The following is a 14791-nucleotide window of genomic DNA, read 5'->3' as shown; positions in this document are numbered from 1 at the left end:
GCGCGGACGGAGGAAGCAAGAACGCCGCTACGTGACAGGGTGGCCTCGATAATGGCGCCCGCCGTGGAGATGCAGAATTGAATGGAAGACGGAGCGAACACGCAAAGACGCGGCGCGTGCGAAGAAACGATCTCGAGGCGGCAGACAGAAGGCACGGGCAGAATGATGAAAATGCCGATCTATGGGCGAGACCGGACACAGCGGAGCCTCAATCGAGACCGAGGAGCTGCGAAGCTATTCGCGCACTTCCGCCGATTCCGTCTGGAAACGCGTGACGCACGCCAAACCTGCGTGGATAGAGATCAATACCGCAGGGCGCTCGGCGGCGGATGCAGGACTCTGAGACTTCAGCAGCATCGATACAGCTCTCGCTATAGCGATGAAGGCGAGCCGCGTACGTCATTCATCAGAAGCGATAGACCCCCCGCCCCAATGTCGTTTAGCGAAGAAAAGGGATTTCCTCTCCTTTTATCGTCCAACGACCACGGACGCGCGGCACACGGAGCAAAAGACGATCAAGTTCTAGAACCCGTACTGGCACTTCCAGGAGCCCCTCCCCACCGTCGCGAGTGCCTCGGGCTTTGGAAGGTGCCCTGGAGATCTCAGAGGGGAAGGAAAAAAAAGATCCCTGAACGGGAGACCGTGTCTCAGGCGCCGTCATCGACGCCAGCAGCGCATGCAACGATAAGAAGAACTGTAACGGTCTTCTGTGGAATGCGGAGAGCGTCAAGGCGCTCGCGTTTCACGCTGGTGACAAGGGCAGAAATGTGCGAAGAGAAGAGACTGAAAATACGGCAAAGCAGAGACAAGAGCCTTCCCCAACGCGGCGAGCGCGAAGTCAAGAGTGTGAGCGCAGCTGCGCTGGAAAAGTTCAGAGAAAAGGAAGGAGCAGACAAAGTCCTCGAGGGGCAGAACGAACCAGGTTTAAAGAGATGAAGACTCTTAGAGACAGTAGATATTTCTCGGAAGGGCGAAATGAAAAAGAGCCTCAAACTCTATCGGTGAGTCTCCCAGCTTGTTCTGCATGCGCTGGAGGCCGACAGCTACCTGCAGCAACGGCAAATATTTTCAGTGGGAGCGTAGCATCGAGAGATGTTTCCTACAGCTTGAGAATTGCGCTTCTCCCTTAGCTCCGTTCAGTGTGAAAAAAATACGATACTATGCCTCTACCCTCAGTGCGGCATGGGAGGCGGAAATTCATCGCATGTTTACGCGTGCCCTCTTCTTTGGAAGCCGCGTGCTCCATCATCGACGCGGTCCTGAGGGGCGAGCGAGGTGAAGGGCCTCAACTTCCACTCGTTTTTCTCCTGTCTCCACTTCTCGTCTTCTCAGTTGTGTGTCTCTTCCCCGCCTTCGCCTCCGTTGTTCCGTCTCTTCGCTCTTCTCTCTTTCTGTTGGTCTCCACCCGGCCTCGGTACACGTCACTCGATGGAAACACCCCGCGGCTTTCCCGCCGAAGCAAGTTCTCATCTGCGCCCACTCGAGGCATAAACGCTTTCCAAGCAAACGCACACCCAAGCGTCACGGGGACTCGCTCCTGAGGCGCCGTACCGCCCTCCTGTGTTTCATCTCCTCGTTCTCCGCGGCCCTCGAGTTCTGCTGCGCTCCTGCAAGATGCGCGGGAAGGCCTCCGCGGCTTCGCCCGGCCCTTCTTTTCCGCCCTCTGCGCCTCATCAGACTCCCACCGGCGCTTCTGCGGCAGCGCCGGTCTCGCGAGTCGCCACTTTGCTCGAGGCGTACGACGCTGGACAGCTGTCTGCGTCTGCCGTCCTCCGCGCGTTGCTTCGCCTGCTGTCTTCTCCCTGCAGCGCCTCTGTCGCTGGAAAGAGGCGCGGCTTCGGTCGCGCGTGTGACAGGATCCTGAGGGGCTTTAGCGTGGAGGCGGAGGCCACCGCTCTCGAGCCGGCGAAGACGCAGAATTCAGAGAAGACGCAGAAATTCCACAAGCCTCCCAAGCAGAATGAGGCGCATGCAGCGGGCACGGACGACCCCAGGAAGGCGCGCGAGCGCATCTGCGTTATGTGCGCAGCTGTAGACGTGTGGCTCGAGAAGGCACAGGAGTTTCTGCTGCTCATGGGGACGGAGAAGAACGCAAAGAGCGGCGAGTCTGGACTGCTCACCTCCTCGCTAGGGGGGCGGGGGAAGCATGGCGGCAACGGCGGCGTCGAGGGCAGCCGAGCTGCCAAGCGAAGAAGGCGTAAGCGAGACAGAGCCGAGCGCGAGAGCGAGACTCTCGCGCTCGGCTCTGCGAAGGACGACGACGACGAAGAGGACGAGGAGACAGGTGAAGGCGCCGAGAGGGACTCACGCGCCGAAGGAAGCAACGTGTACCAGCAAATACAGGCCCTCGTGAAGCACCTCGACGCACTCACGCACGCGATTGCCAACAGGGCTCGAGAGGAGGCGAACCGAGACCAGGTACTGCGCAGAATCAGGGAAACCTACGAAACGGGGCCACGCGCGAACATTTCTCTGCATCCTCTGTTGCGCTTTCGTTGTTCTGGCGCCTTATTCCCTTGCGTGTATCTCTGTCGGATTGCCCGTGCTGCGCCGAATGCCTGCTCCACTTCGGCACGCCGCTCTGTGGAGGCTGGCATACGCGGTCGCGTCCCATGCAGCGGTGCGGGTCCTCGCCTTTGGGTGCCTCGCTCTACGTGTCTCTGTCTGTGTCTCTTCCCGTCTGTGTATATTTTGACCTACCAAGGCACCCCTCGTAGATGTGCCTTTCTGCTTGCCAGCACGCACCCACTCGTCCTCTTTGTCGAGTGTGCGCCGCGGCACACGCGCCTCCCACGCCTTGGTGTCATGTCTGTCCGGTGTGCGCCATTTTCGTTGCCAGCTCTGCCTGCCGACGCTGATGTCCCTCGTTCGCCTGCTTCACCGTCTCGCTCTTCTCGCGCTGTTTCACCCCTCTGCGGGCCTGCTGCCCTCCACGGTCGTGCATTCTGCACCCGCCTGCCTCGCTGCGTCCAGCTCCGCCTCGCTGCTCGTTGAGTTCTTCCCCAGCCTCCGCCGCGTGCTGCGCGACAGCGTCGCCGCCGTGCTGGACGTCCTCGCGCTTCCGCCGCCTACTGGAGCCTTCGCCACTGTTGAGGAGGAGCGGCGGACGGAGCTGAAGGTAGGGGCGGCGGCCTGGGAGCTGAAGGGGAACAAGCGCCTGTATGGCTCTGGCTGTAAACGCCCGCCAAGGCCACAGCGCCTCTGAGGGACGAGGGGGGGTTGGGGGGGGGAGGAGGAGGGCGGGCGTCGCTGGTCGCGGCTCACTCGACCGGCGTCTTGCCATTCCGCCTCCGGGAAAAACGAGGCAGCATCCATGCTCGCCTCATGTGGCGCTTCGTGTGGAACCGTATTTTCTGGTTTCTTGGTTCGTCTCCCCTTCGTCGTGTTACACGCACGTTTTACGGGGTGTTGGCGGACTCAGCGTTCATCCGATTTCACACCGCCGTCCGTCGTCTCCCTTTTCACCTGCGGCGACTTCTCCTGTGGGCTCCTGGTGTGTAGTTCAGCCTTGACAATATGCGCGATCCACACGCGCAGTGTGCCACAGTGGTGAAGTTGTCCGGTGTGCCTGTGACTTAAGAGTCGAGTTTTCCACGCTTTCGGCGTTATTGCCTCGGGTTCCTGCTGTTGCGTGTCCTTTTGGGGAGTGTTCAGACGTTGCCGTTTTCGCGCGTTGTATGTTCTTCAGACTGCATGCGCAGACATGCTCCACAACGTGCTGCATCAACCCGCGAGTCTCTCCCTCTTCGCGTCGTCGCTCGTCTCTCTCGCGGCGTCTCTCCGTGCGCGCGGCTTCGACCTCGCCTTTGACGCAGATGAAAATGTGGCGTTTGTAAGCTCCATCTGCCCCTGCACAAAGCGGTTGCTCCTGGAGTTTCGGGCGCATGCGTGGAATGGAGTTTCTCAAAGTGTCCCATACATCAGACTTGAATAGTGGAGTTACGAGGGGCAGATTTTCCTCGGCCTCGTGCCGTCATCATGTGTTAGCAATTCAGGAAGGCATGGAACCCCCGCAGTGTTGTCTAGGTTAAGTCGCAAGCATATTGAAGCTATCGGTCGAGTCACGTGCACAGAGTGCTCTTGATGCTCGTGTATGTACAAGATGCGTCTGTTGAATGGACAGAAACAAAAGCCAAAGTCCACTCGCGATGGCGATACGGAGGAACTCGATACCAGTGTGTGGACGCATATCATCTAGATAGATACGTCGATATAGATAGATAGAGATAGATTGATAGATAAACGGGCGGACAGACAAACAGATAGACTTATAGGGAAGACGGGTGGATACACAACTATATATATATATATATGTATATTCAGCGCTTCTTGCAGCGTTCCGACCGTGTGTCTGTCTCTGTCGTGAAGGCCGTCCTTGGGGCGTGTGCGCTTCCGTGCGTTTGCAGTACGGTCGCGCCATTCTCTGTCGCCTGTCATGGATTTTCCGTCTTTCGTCGTCTTCGGCCTCGTCGCTATCCGGGGTCTCGTCTGCGGCGGGCGCCTCGCCCCTGCCGGCGGTTTCTGGCTCCGCAGCGGCCTCTGCGAAGGACGAGAAGCACGAGCGCTTGCTGCTCTCTTTCGAGACAGTTTTTGAGCAGACGTTCGCTGTGTGTGACGGCCTCCGTGGGCTCTGGCACGCCTCGCTCGACGCGTCTGCGGCCGCCGAGCGGAAGAGACAGGACGCGCCCGAAGCCCACAGGGGACGCGAGACGGCGTTGACGGCGGGCGACAGACAAGTGGCTCGAGAGCGAGACTTCAAGCGCAGTGCGCGCGCGATTGAGCTGCTCAGAGACCTTCTTCTGTTTGGTAAGACGTTGTTGCCTGCCTTGACACTCTTCGTCTTCGCGGAGAAGACCTGTGCTCCGGGGAAGCCGCATGCCCCGACCCTGCTGAGTGCAGTTTTCCGTCACAGTTCGGAGCGAACACTTGTAGGCACCGCAGCACTCGAGATCCCAAAAGAAAATGTTTAGGGTTTAGAGTCGGGGGCTTGTTGTGGGGTCAGCGCGGCTCCCGGCTTCCTTGGACTTGTGCCTCGTTTCCCACCGCTTCGTACGTGTCCCTACAGGCAGCGGACAGCCGATTCCGAAGGAGGGAGCTCTGGGCGTGCCGCTCGCGCCCTTCGAGCGGGAAGGCGGACGCTATCTCATTCTCAACGTGGCGCCCTGCGTCGACCTGCTGCTGGCGTTCCTCGACGGCGCTTTGTTTGTCTTCCGCGAGCGCGCACAAACCTACCTCGGCCGGCTCGACGAGGACGGCAGCGAGGTAGACGATGCCGAAGCGGCGGTGAGCGAGGAGGGAGGACAGGAGGAAGCGAAGAGCGAAGATGACCGCGCGACGGTCGCGAGCACGCGCCCAGGCGGCAAGGCTCGCAGAGACAACCGGGACGCATCGCGAGGAGGACCGCAGCGGGGCGGCGACCGGGGCGGCGACCGGGGGGATGGCGCGCAGGGCGGAAAGAACAAGGGGAAGAAGAGGAGGGACGAGGAGAGGCAGCGGAAGGCATCCTGCAGGCGCGCGGAGTCGGAGGACGAAGAAGACGAACGGACCGAAGACGAGGACGCTGAATCTTTGTCGGGCGCGAGAGACGAGACCGACTCTCGGGACGCGCTGCTATCCGCGACCGGAGAAAGAGACGCTGTCCGCGAGTCTCAAGTCACCGCTTTGATTCACCAGTACGAACGTAAAGGCGACTCGACCAGTCCTGACGTGGAACACATCTTCACTGCAGCCGTCGAATGCATGCAAGTTCTGCTCGACGTCGCGGGAGACGCGGGGGTCACGGCCAGCGTCGATGGCTTCGCCTCCCTCGCCACGCGGCTGCTCCAGTAAGAGGCCAGCTGGAAGCCGACAGTAGCTGCGTTGCAGCGGTTAATGTCCTGCGGCGCCCCTCCGTTGAAACGCTCTGAATGGGGTCGAGCTTTGCACGCTTCTCTATGTTGTTAGGCATCGCTGTTGGTATACTGCATATCCGTGCGGTTTTAACGCTGAGGAGTGCTACATGCACGAACCGCGACATCTTTGCGCGCGGCGAGACGGCGTGTGTCTGCGCGGAAGAGAGGCCGGGCGGTCTGCTGCAGACTGCGGTCTCTTTTGCGGTGGATTTGCTTATGTATGCCTGTTCGCGTTCGCCGGGCTCTACCAGTTGAGGCAAGGCGACATCATCTGCCACACCGCACTACAGCGTCGTCGGCATGGCAACCGCATTTTGCGCGTTACCTGTGAGGCGCCGCTTCGGCTCGATAGTCTCTTATCATGCGTGCCGTGCCTGTTTGGGTGTCCTGTGACTTGTTGTCTTTTCGCCTGCAAGTCCGTTTTCCTCCCGTGTTGCGTGCGCCTGCAGGCCTTCTAGCATCGATCTCTTTCCGTCGGTGCTAGCTGCTCGTTTCTCCGGTGTCATGTTATCGTTTCTGCGCTCTCTCTTCACGGCGGCGCCATTCCTTTTTCCGCCGCTGGCTGACTCCGCATTTGGGTGGGCGGCGCGCGTCTTTGACGCGCTGGGAGCTCCGCTGTCTCTCGAGGCGTCGGCGTCGTCGCGTCGAGGAGGCGAACCCTCCCTCACTGCTTTCTCGACACTGCCGCTGCTGCCGTCGTCGGCGGAGGCCAGCACGCACCGGACCAAAACGGCCAAGAGGCTGCGTCTCGTTGAGCTCTGCCGAGCGATCTACGCCTTCCCCTTCTTCCAGCTGGGTCAGCTAACGGGGTCGCAGCAGCCCGCGGCCTGGGGCGGCGCCGCCGAGCAGAGCAAACGGCGAGCGGCGAACACCGATAATGCTCGAGGCGACGACGTCACCAGCGTAGACGGGCGTGACAAACGGCGCAAGAGAAGGCGCGGAGGCGCGCAGGAAGCCTCGACCGGTGGCATCATTTTTGGGCAGGGTAAGCAATCATTCGAGTTGCACACGTGCGTCGCGCCTAGGTCATCCAAAACCCGAAACCTTAGGGGGGGGGAAGAGGGGGGTCCTCACCTTGGCCTGCGCGGCTGGTCACTGCTGCCTGATTCGAGCTGTCATTCGGAGATCCGAGCACCCCGCTGCCGTTATGTCGGGTGACCACCTGCATGTATGCGTGCCACGCGCGCGTGTTTACTGTTTCCCTCCAGGCTCGATGCTCCAGGATGAAGACGGCCTCCGCCTTCTGCTTCACATCTGGCAAGACAACTGCAGGCTTCTCGCAATGCTCATTGAGACAGAAGGTGAGATGCCGGACGAGCTACTGAACGAACACTGCGGAAAGCACCGCCGGATGATTGAAGCTGGGATGCGCCTGTGGGGAGGGAGTATGAAAAGACATGCGTAGAGCGGCTCCGCCGATGAAAGATCCCTCGCTAGCTGATCGGCAGAGCGGCATTCAGTAGCAGTGCTGAGGCAGTGTGAACTGAGGGGCGATGGCCGCCTGCTTCCGCGACCAAGGCTAACGTCTTCAACAGAATATCGTGACACAGTCGAGGAGCTTCCTGCCACAGACTCGCGCGCCCTGTGTCTTCCTCATTTCAAGTCGTTGGTCGCTTCAGCGTCTCGCTCTTCATTTAGCCTCCATCGCTCACGCCCACGAGATGCCACAGTGTCTCCTGTCGCTGCCGATGTGCGCAGCACTGTTCTGGTCGAAAGGGCACGTGCGTGGCACGCGCCGCAGCTCTCTGTACTGCCGCTTTCGCTTGTCTGTTGTTCCCTGTCCAACCATGTTGCAAGGCCCCAATCGCCATGTGTTCGATTTGCTTTGCATGTTTGCAGCCTCGCGCTCTCTTCGCGGCGAGCTCTTCCTTACCCGCGTGCGGGGAGCTACCGATGGCCTGTGTCTGGACATTCTTCTCAGGTGTGACTTCCGAATTCTCTGCGTTGAGCACTCGTGCATCCGCGATTTCCCCTGTTTCTATTCGGCAACATCTGCCTAACGTTGTGTCCAGGATGAGTCGCTCCTTCCAGAACCTTTCTTTCTCAAATGTTTCCTTTTCATTTTTTCCGCTTGACGGCCGCAGTCGCCTGCGCGTCGCACGCGTTTCCGTTTCCAGACAGGACTTCCGAGCGCCCAGGCATGCATACTCAAGGGCTCTCTGGCACTGCCTATGCGTCCTTGTTTCGCCCCTTAACCCAGGCCTACACTGAAGCCGGCTCTTTTCTGAGGGTTTCATCTCCTCCATGTACTCACGGTACCGTTGCATCAGGTTGCGCTTCCGCTTGCATCGTTTCTCGCACGAACCAGCCGGCTGTGTACCACAGTTCCTGTCTACCGGCGTACCGCTCTCACCTGCTCCTTCGCGGCGGCTCCGCCGCTGTTCACTTTGTCCTCAGCGGCCTCGTTGGCCCCAGCACGTGTCTCTCGCTCGCCTCACGTCTGGCGGAGGTGGTCGTTTCCGATACGGGCAGCTTGACGGCGACGTTGAAGCTGCTTCACTCCTCTCTCTGTAGGTTTGCGTGTGCTCTCGGGTCAACGCAGCAGATGGCGGGTCCGCATGCTCATGCACGCGCCAAGGCTGACCTCTGTAAACACACATGAGTTGCATTTGATGGAGACTCTCGCGTGCAAATCCGCTAGTTTGGAAAATGGCGCCGAGGTTTTTTGAGATCTGCTGATGATGATTCAAAGGAGTAGAAGATTGGTCTCCGCATTCGCAGAACTCTCTGCTTCCTTGTGGATGCTGGCGCACCTCTGTCGTCTATGTGAGCCGTCTCCGCTCTACAGGGTTCCCAGAATTTGCCATTTTATTTATGCGATTGTGTTGGCACTTTTTCGAAAGTGTCGGCGAAGTCGAGATGAGCGAGTGCACACACGTATGTCTATGCTGAAATAGAAACTCTGATTTTTTTTTTTTCTTTACCATTTCTCGCTTCTTGTCGGCTACTTACGTGCAGCGCGTGGGAGCGTGGAGCCGAGCCGGCGAGCTTTGGAGACGGTTTCTACCGTGCTTGGCAGGCTAGACTGTCTCGTCGAGAGCTGGCGTCGCAGTTTGTGGATGGGTGCTTTTTCGACGGGCTCTGCTCTTCCATGTTCGGCGTGGTCCGCCGGTGACGACAGCCGGCTGTCTGCTCTGGTGGCAGCGGTGGACGAAGTGAAGAACTGTTTGACTCTGCGCCAAGCTGCATGCGGTCCGAGTCTGAGGTTGTCCCAGCCTCAGGGGCAACGGGGCACACGCATTCCTGAGAAACTCGCTGCTTACTTCTGGCAAGGTGCCTCCCCAATGTCTTTCATCAATGAGGAGGGACAGAGTGGCAGCGGCTCCAGTTTGGTGGGCGTGTATGAGGAGGCAATGCGCACGCGGCTGATCCTCGGAGCCATCGAGGCGAGTGCAGAAGCGTACAGGCAGGTGAGGAAGACAGCAGAGCGGAGCGCGGGTCGGCCGGGCGCGCGACGTGAGAAGGCGCCGGACCGAGGCCGTGAGGAAGAGACAGGGGACGAAGAGACAGAAACTGAAGAAAATGCAGGAGACAGTCACGAGTCCACAGCGGAAGAGAGACACCCGGGTGTCCAACGCGCCGACGAGGTGGACTACGAACGAGAAGAAACGGTGCGGGCGGGGGACGACCAGGCCGCTGAAAACCGGGAAGGTAAGGAGGACAACGGAGAGGGAAGCAAGGTGGGAGGGAACGAGCAACACGAAACGCCCCTCAGTGAACAACACCAGACCGAGTCTCAAGAAGAAGACGGTCAGGAGAGTGGAATCTCAAGCGGGCCTAACGACGAGGAAGATGCAGAGGACAGCGAGAGCGAGGAGATGGCTGCACTTATGGAACGCATTCGACAGGCAGAAGGTAACTCGGACAACATGCAGAGGGGTGCATAATTTCAGTGAACATGCAGGCAGCTAGTGCTTGTTCACAGAGCCTCACGGATCCAACCAAAAAGGCAGTTTTTTGTGATACTTGTCGTAGCCAATTTACGTCATCGTGGGCGCGGCTCTCCCTGCCTCGCCAATATATTATACTGCTGCCCGTGGGAATACTACGAGGAGAGCGTTACGCCACGCAAAAATGAGCTAGCCGACCTTTCACGCATTCACAAGAAGCCAAACTGTACCAACCCAACGCCGATTTCGTTTTCTTTGTGTCGTGGTGCGCATGTGCCTCAGAAGGCGATTCCGACGATGATACTGATGTGAACTTCTGAAGTTCGCGTCAGTTCATGGAAGGGATAAGCTATCAAAGCGCCGGTCGTCTCACGAGTGTGTCAGCCTCACGCTCTCACTTCCGCGAACATGCCCGCAAGTGCCCCAGCCTAACGGTCTTCAGGAGTAGATACTGAGTGCTGCGTTAAGTTATTGTCAGTGCTGGTCGGCAGCATCCACCTTACTTCGCAGGCCCGGAAACTGTGCGAATTGACGTCACCGACTCCCTATGGTTCAGCAGTTCGCGGTTGTCAAAGAAAATTAACACTCCTATGTCTTAGTGTCTCCATTCACAAGTGCCTTCCCTGCTTGAATCGGCATCCTGGAGTCCGACCATGGCGTACGCCTTGAGGGGTCAACCCGAGGGTCAGGGTGACTTCAGCGCCGTCACGTGGCGCCACCGTCTGTGAGTTGGGAGATTTCCGCTGTCGTTTGTGGCGGTGTTCGTGTACGAACAATACTTCCATGAAAGCTCTGATGTCTTGTAGTCATCCGTCTAGGGACTACACCGGGTTCCGCGGCCCTTCGCTCCCTTGCCCGCACAAGAAACCATACAAGGAGGGTTTCCACACAAGAGCTACACACGCCAGGGCGCTCCCCGCCAGGCGCAACGATTCGGACTAAACGCGAAGTGGCGATCATATACAGATGCAGCATGGGGTCCCCGCCTGCTTGAAAAAAAGACTCATGCTCGGTCCGAGACCTTCATCGAACAGCAGATGCGTGAATACAGGGCGGCATCCGGGTGTGTCGGTTCCCTTCTTGCTGCACATGTACAGTCCCAGCAAATATGTTACTGGGAAGGACACAGAAATGTGGAGCTCCGCGTACTATGAATCATACATTCAGTAGAAGCCTAGAGACAAAAGAAGCCTTCTGGAGGATCTCTGACTGCAGCCGCAGTCCAGCTGCCAAAGCCAACCATGCCTGCTGTAGTCGTTTCACGAGAAGGCAGACCACCAAAAACTAATACCTCTCGTTCAACCACATCGCACCCCAAAAACCGAGGATCATCGCACAAAGCGTACGCCGTGTGGTGCCGCCTTAACCGCTGAACCAAACAACCATCTATGCGCATACGTAAAACAGGCGGCAACGAGTATCTTCCAGATTCCATGTGCTGAACAAACCTTGTCCATCCCAACGAAAAAAATTCGACTTCCACTGTACTGCACAATCTCCGTTACGATGGGTGCCCCCTGTACTGGGCGACCAACGGGGCCCAATATACGGTGACTGAAAAACAAGGCGGCCGAAGCACAGCTGCGGCGCCACTTTTTGCCGTCGAAGATACAAAACGCCCCTCCATCACTCTGGAACAGCATGAGACGGTACAGGCGGAAGTCTGGGTTCTTGCACTCAGGAACTCACGAGAGGCTTCCCGGGTTGTGATTGCGGTACTAAAAAAATTGTCACCGAGATCTAGCCACGTGCACCTTCGTGCGCCTATCCTCTGCCGGGCTGAGTGCTGCGTGCAGCTGAAACCTACCCCATGATCAATCCAGTCTACCCAAAAACACATGCGCACGAATGGCAGCTAATGAACGGCATCCGCATCTTCCCGGCGCCTTCACATTAGCCCTTACCTGCGTTACCACTGCGACACAGCGGCTGGGCAGACCGACAAGGCCCATTGTCTTTCCTCCTGCCCTCTAGCATCTTGCCTTTTCCGCTGTGGGCTGTTCTCTTGGATTCACCCGACTCTGTGTAGCCCATCGCTCGTCCCTGGTCGTTCTTTTCTTCTCACACCGCGGCCGCAGTTCACATCCTGCTTGGTAATCGAGCCGGCTCGCAGTTCAGAGGAAAAACGCTGGACCGGTGTTCCAGAGTGTACGGGTTGGGCGTCCTTACCAGCTCCGTCATTCTTCATCGAGTGTCGAGGCAACAGGTATCGAGGGAGGCAGAGCCTCCTCCTCCTCAGATAGCGAAGAGTCTTCTCGGAGAATTCGGGTCAGCATCATCGAGGAGGTCGCGGTCCAACACGCAGTGTCAGTCGCGAGGAGCGTCACAGCTTTGCTCAGCGGGTCGCCAAGGTGGGTATCAGCGATGAAACTGGAAGGATCCAGATCCTTGCTGTGTCGAGACTCAATTAGATTTTCGGACTGTAAGGAGCCTTGGGTTCTGGGTGCGGTACTGGCGTGCGTACCTCCTTTTTCCGTTTGATCGTCTTCACGGAGAGACGAAGCAGCTTCCCTGTGGATTCTACCAGATTCCGCTGTCTCAGGTTTAGTCTCGGACGTCCTGAACTCAGGTGCAAGCGCAAACGGCACAGTCAGCGCGGATGTTTACAGGCAACAGATGCGAATACATAGGCCGCAATCGGCACGGAAACAGGTAAATTGACGAACAAATCCATACGTAGAATGACACACAGTGGTGCTAGGAATTCGTCTCTCTAATGGTCTGAGCGTGTCTCGATGCGCAGTTTCGGTCGATGTAAGTAAGTAACGCCTCATTCCTTTCTTTTCTCCGCGCACCTGTTGCCATCTCGGCGTCTCCACTTTTGGTAGATATACGTCGCGCACATGAAGAGACCGCAGATGACGCAGATTCCGGCAGCAACCATGACAGCAACGTGGCCGCCTTTCACAGCGCGGGTGGAGCTCTGAGTAGAGTCCGAACCCGAAACCGAGGAGTACGACTTCTCCGCATGGAATTCTCTTTCATCAGAACCCGGAGGATCGAATGCCATTGCTTCAGTCGCAGCCGTCCCACGCCCTCCTGGGCTGTGAACCGCAGTGGCTCGGCGTTCTCGCGTATCTGAACACGCGAGATCAAGAAGAACGACATCAGATCCATCCGAATGTGCATCTCACAGCATACCTATAAGCGACAATCCTCCCAGCTCTCACATCCCCCTGTGGCTCTTCGACGGTATTCTGGATGTCTCTCCCGTATATGCTGCTTTCTGGAAACCCCAACGGAGTGCGGTAACTTCGTACGAGCCCTGGCATACCATGGGTTTAGGGAACGCGTACAGGCCGCCCCCGCATGTATTAAATAGCTGCCAGGTAGACTCAGGCAGGGGTCTGCCCCTGGGCGCATTCCGATTGTAGGTTCAGTTTAATTTGGGTTTCTGTCCAAGTCCCACCTGCCGCAGTCATCCCGCAACCAGGACTGAGCACGACAAGTCTTCGATGCGTTTGGAGGCCTGGGTGTGCCACAGAAAACTACGCTGCGAAGTAAGGCTCTGCAAATTTTCTTACCCTCTGCGAATGACGCCAGCCTGTTGAGTGTCACAGGCGAGACCGCACCGCAAAGTGTGCCCGTGATTGAGAACGCCAAGACCGGCACCAACGGCCGCAGAGCGGATTCCGTCAAGAGGCATCTAGCCTGAAAACGGCGCCACAGTCGCCGTCGCAGAGTCATGGTCGGAAAATGTTCAAAGACCACAGGCTGTAAAGCAACGCAGGACGATCCGGAACCGGCAGTTCCTTTGGTACGCCGTCTTCGGCTACCGTCGCTTTGCTCTTTCGCGCCCTTCCGGCGAGAGCCGTGCAGTCGTCTACATCCGGGAAGTGTTGCGCGGCAGCAGTTGCGACTAGATAGCCACTTACGATGACAAAGGCAAAGCAGCGATGGAGAAAAGCGGTGCGCCCTCCATGAACAATCTATTACGCGGTCGGTCTCGTGTTTGAACGGGGCGATAGTCAGGGCCGGGACTGGAAGAAAAGGACGCCGCGTTAAGATTCATTCACTGGGAGAAACTCCCAATTTTCGGAAGGTTTTAATGCGCATGAAGTGCGTCGCCTACTCAATCCAGCTAGAACACTTTGTCCGTCATCGAGAAATAAAGATGTAAGCCATGTAGCTGGCATCCAAGCCAGAAGCCCGTGCAACGTTCCGCGGCACAAGTCGTCGGTGGACCCACTGACGTCTCTGGCCGTGTAAACCCGGGGTGCCGGTGGTGGGGTTTCTTTGCCGCTCGACAGTTCCTACGAGTTTTACTCTTCATAACGCCGCCAGGTTTGTGCGCGCAAAGGTAGGCTGTTCCCGCTGAAGGTTTTTTTAAAGCGAAATTTTCGGAAGTTGCAGCGGTGAAGTTGAACGGAATGAGACACGTGCATGTGAAAGTGAAGTAGCGACAGGGCCTGGGGCTTGAAGCGCGACGTAGTCCACGCCCCCAGTGCCAGCACGTGCATTCAGTGCTCCATGGCCTTGCACCCGCTGAACTAAGATAGTGACCTTCTTTTGAGCCGTCTTCTTATAGCGAGGCTCAGTGCATCTCGTGGCCTCCACGATTGTCTGTTTCAGTGCATTCTTCAGTGCGTGCAAGCATCGCGGTCTAGGCCCTGTGTGCCTAGTGCTGGGTCGGAGCTGCAGCAGAGAGAGCGACTGCTCGCGACACCCCTATTTACATCGCGTGCGTTGACAAGCCTCTGGCGCATATTATGTAAATGCAGTATAGGAGTGGAAGACGTCCTGCTTCTTCAGTTCGTTTTGGGGTCTCCGCGGGGTCTGGGACACGAGCGGTTAAGAAGTCGGAAGTGATTGTTCGCAGTGCGTCCGCGTATCGACGTCATGTCCGTCGCAAAGCTACTCTCCCCTATTTCTTCATAAGCTACCGCCAGCGCCACACTGCTAAGACACCGGCTCAGGCTCCACATAAGTGTAAGTACACGCAGGGAACAGCCGCATGGCTAATGGCCACTTCGTCCTTCTTGGGTTGCAGCGTTACGGTGCGCTTGATTG

At 57.8% G+C, this 14791-nt stretch overlaps 2 protein-coding genes across 2 annotated transcripts; one reads left to right on the top strand and one right to left on the bottom strand.

Annotated features, from left to right (window-relative positions):
• Positions 1 to 1614: 1614 nt before the first annotated feature.
• BESB_065540 (uncharacterized protein) lies at positions 1615 to 9778 on the top strand (the record flags this gene model as incomplete). The annotated part of the gene is made up of 9 exons (XM_029364948.1): positions 1615 to 2418; positions 2840 to 3118; positions 3689 to 3832; positions 4407 to 4806; positions 5066 to 5825; positions 6341 to 6876; positions 7100 to 7192; positions 7731 to 7812; positions 8911 to 9778. The coding sequence occupies 9 exons, from the start codon at positions 1615 to 1617 to the stop codon at positions 9776 to 9778; spliced, it is 3966 nt and encodes a 1321-aa protein (XP_029218531.1).
• A 2180-nt stretch (positions 9779 to 11958) lies between these two features.
• BESB_065530 (uncharacterized protein) lies at positions 11959 to 13468 on the bottom strand (the record flags this gene model as incomplete). The annotated part of the gene is made up of 3 exons (XM_029364947.1): positions 11959 to 12340; positions 12577 to 12859; positions 13306 to 13468. The coding sequence occupies 3 exons, from the start codon at positions 13466 to 13468 to the stop codon at positions 11959 to 11961; spliced, it is 828 nt and encodes a 275-aa protein (XP_029218530.1).
• Between the last annotated feature and the right edge of the window lie 1323 nt (positions 13469 to 14791).

This window comes from Besnoitia besnoiti, chromosome VI (genome assembly GCF_002563875.1).
Source record: "Besnoitia besnoiti strain Bb-Ger1 chromosome VI, whole genome shotgun sequence".
In the NCBI taxonomy this organism is placed as follows: Eukaryota; Apicomplexa; class Conoidasida; order Eucoccidiorida; family Sarcocystidae; genus Besnoitia; species Besnoitia besnoiti.
This window is presented reverse-complemented; position numbering and strand designations above follow the sequence as displayed.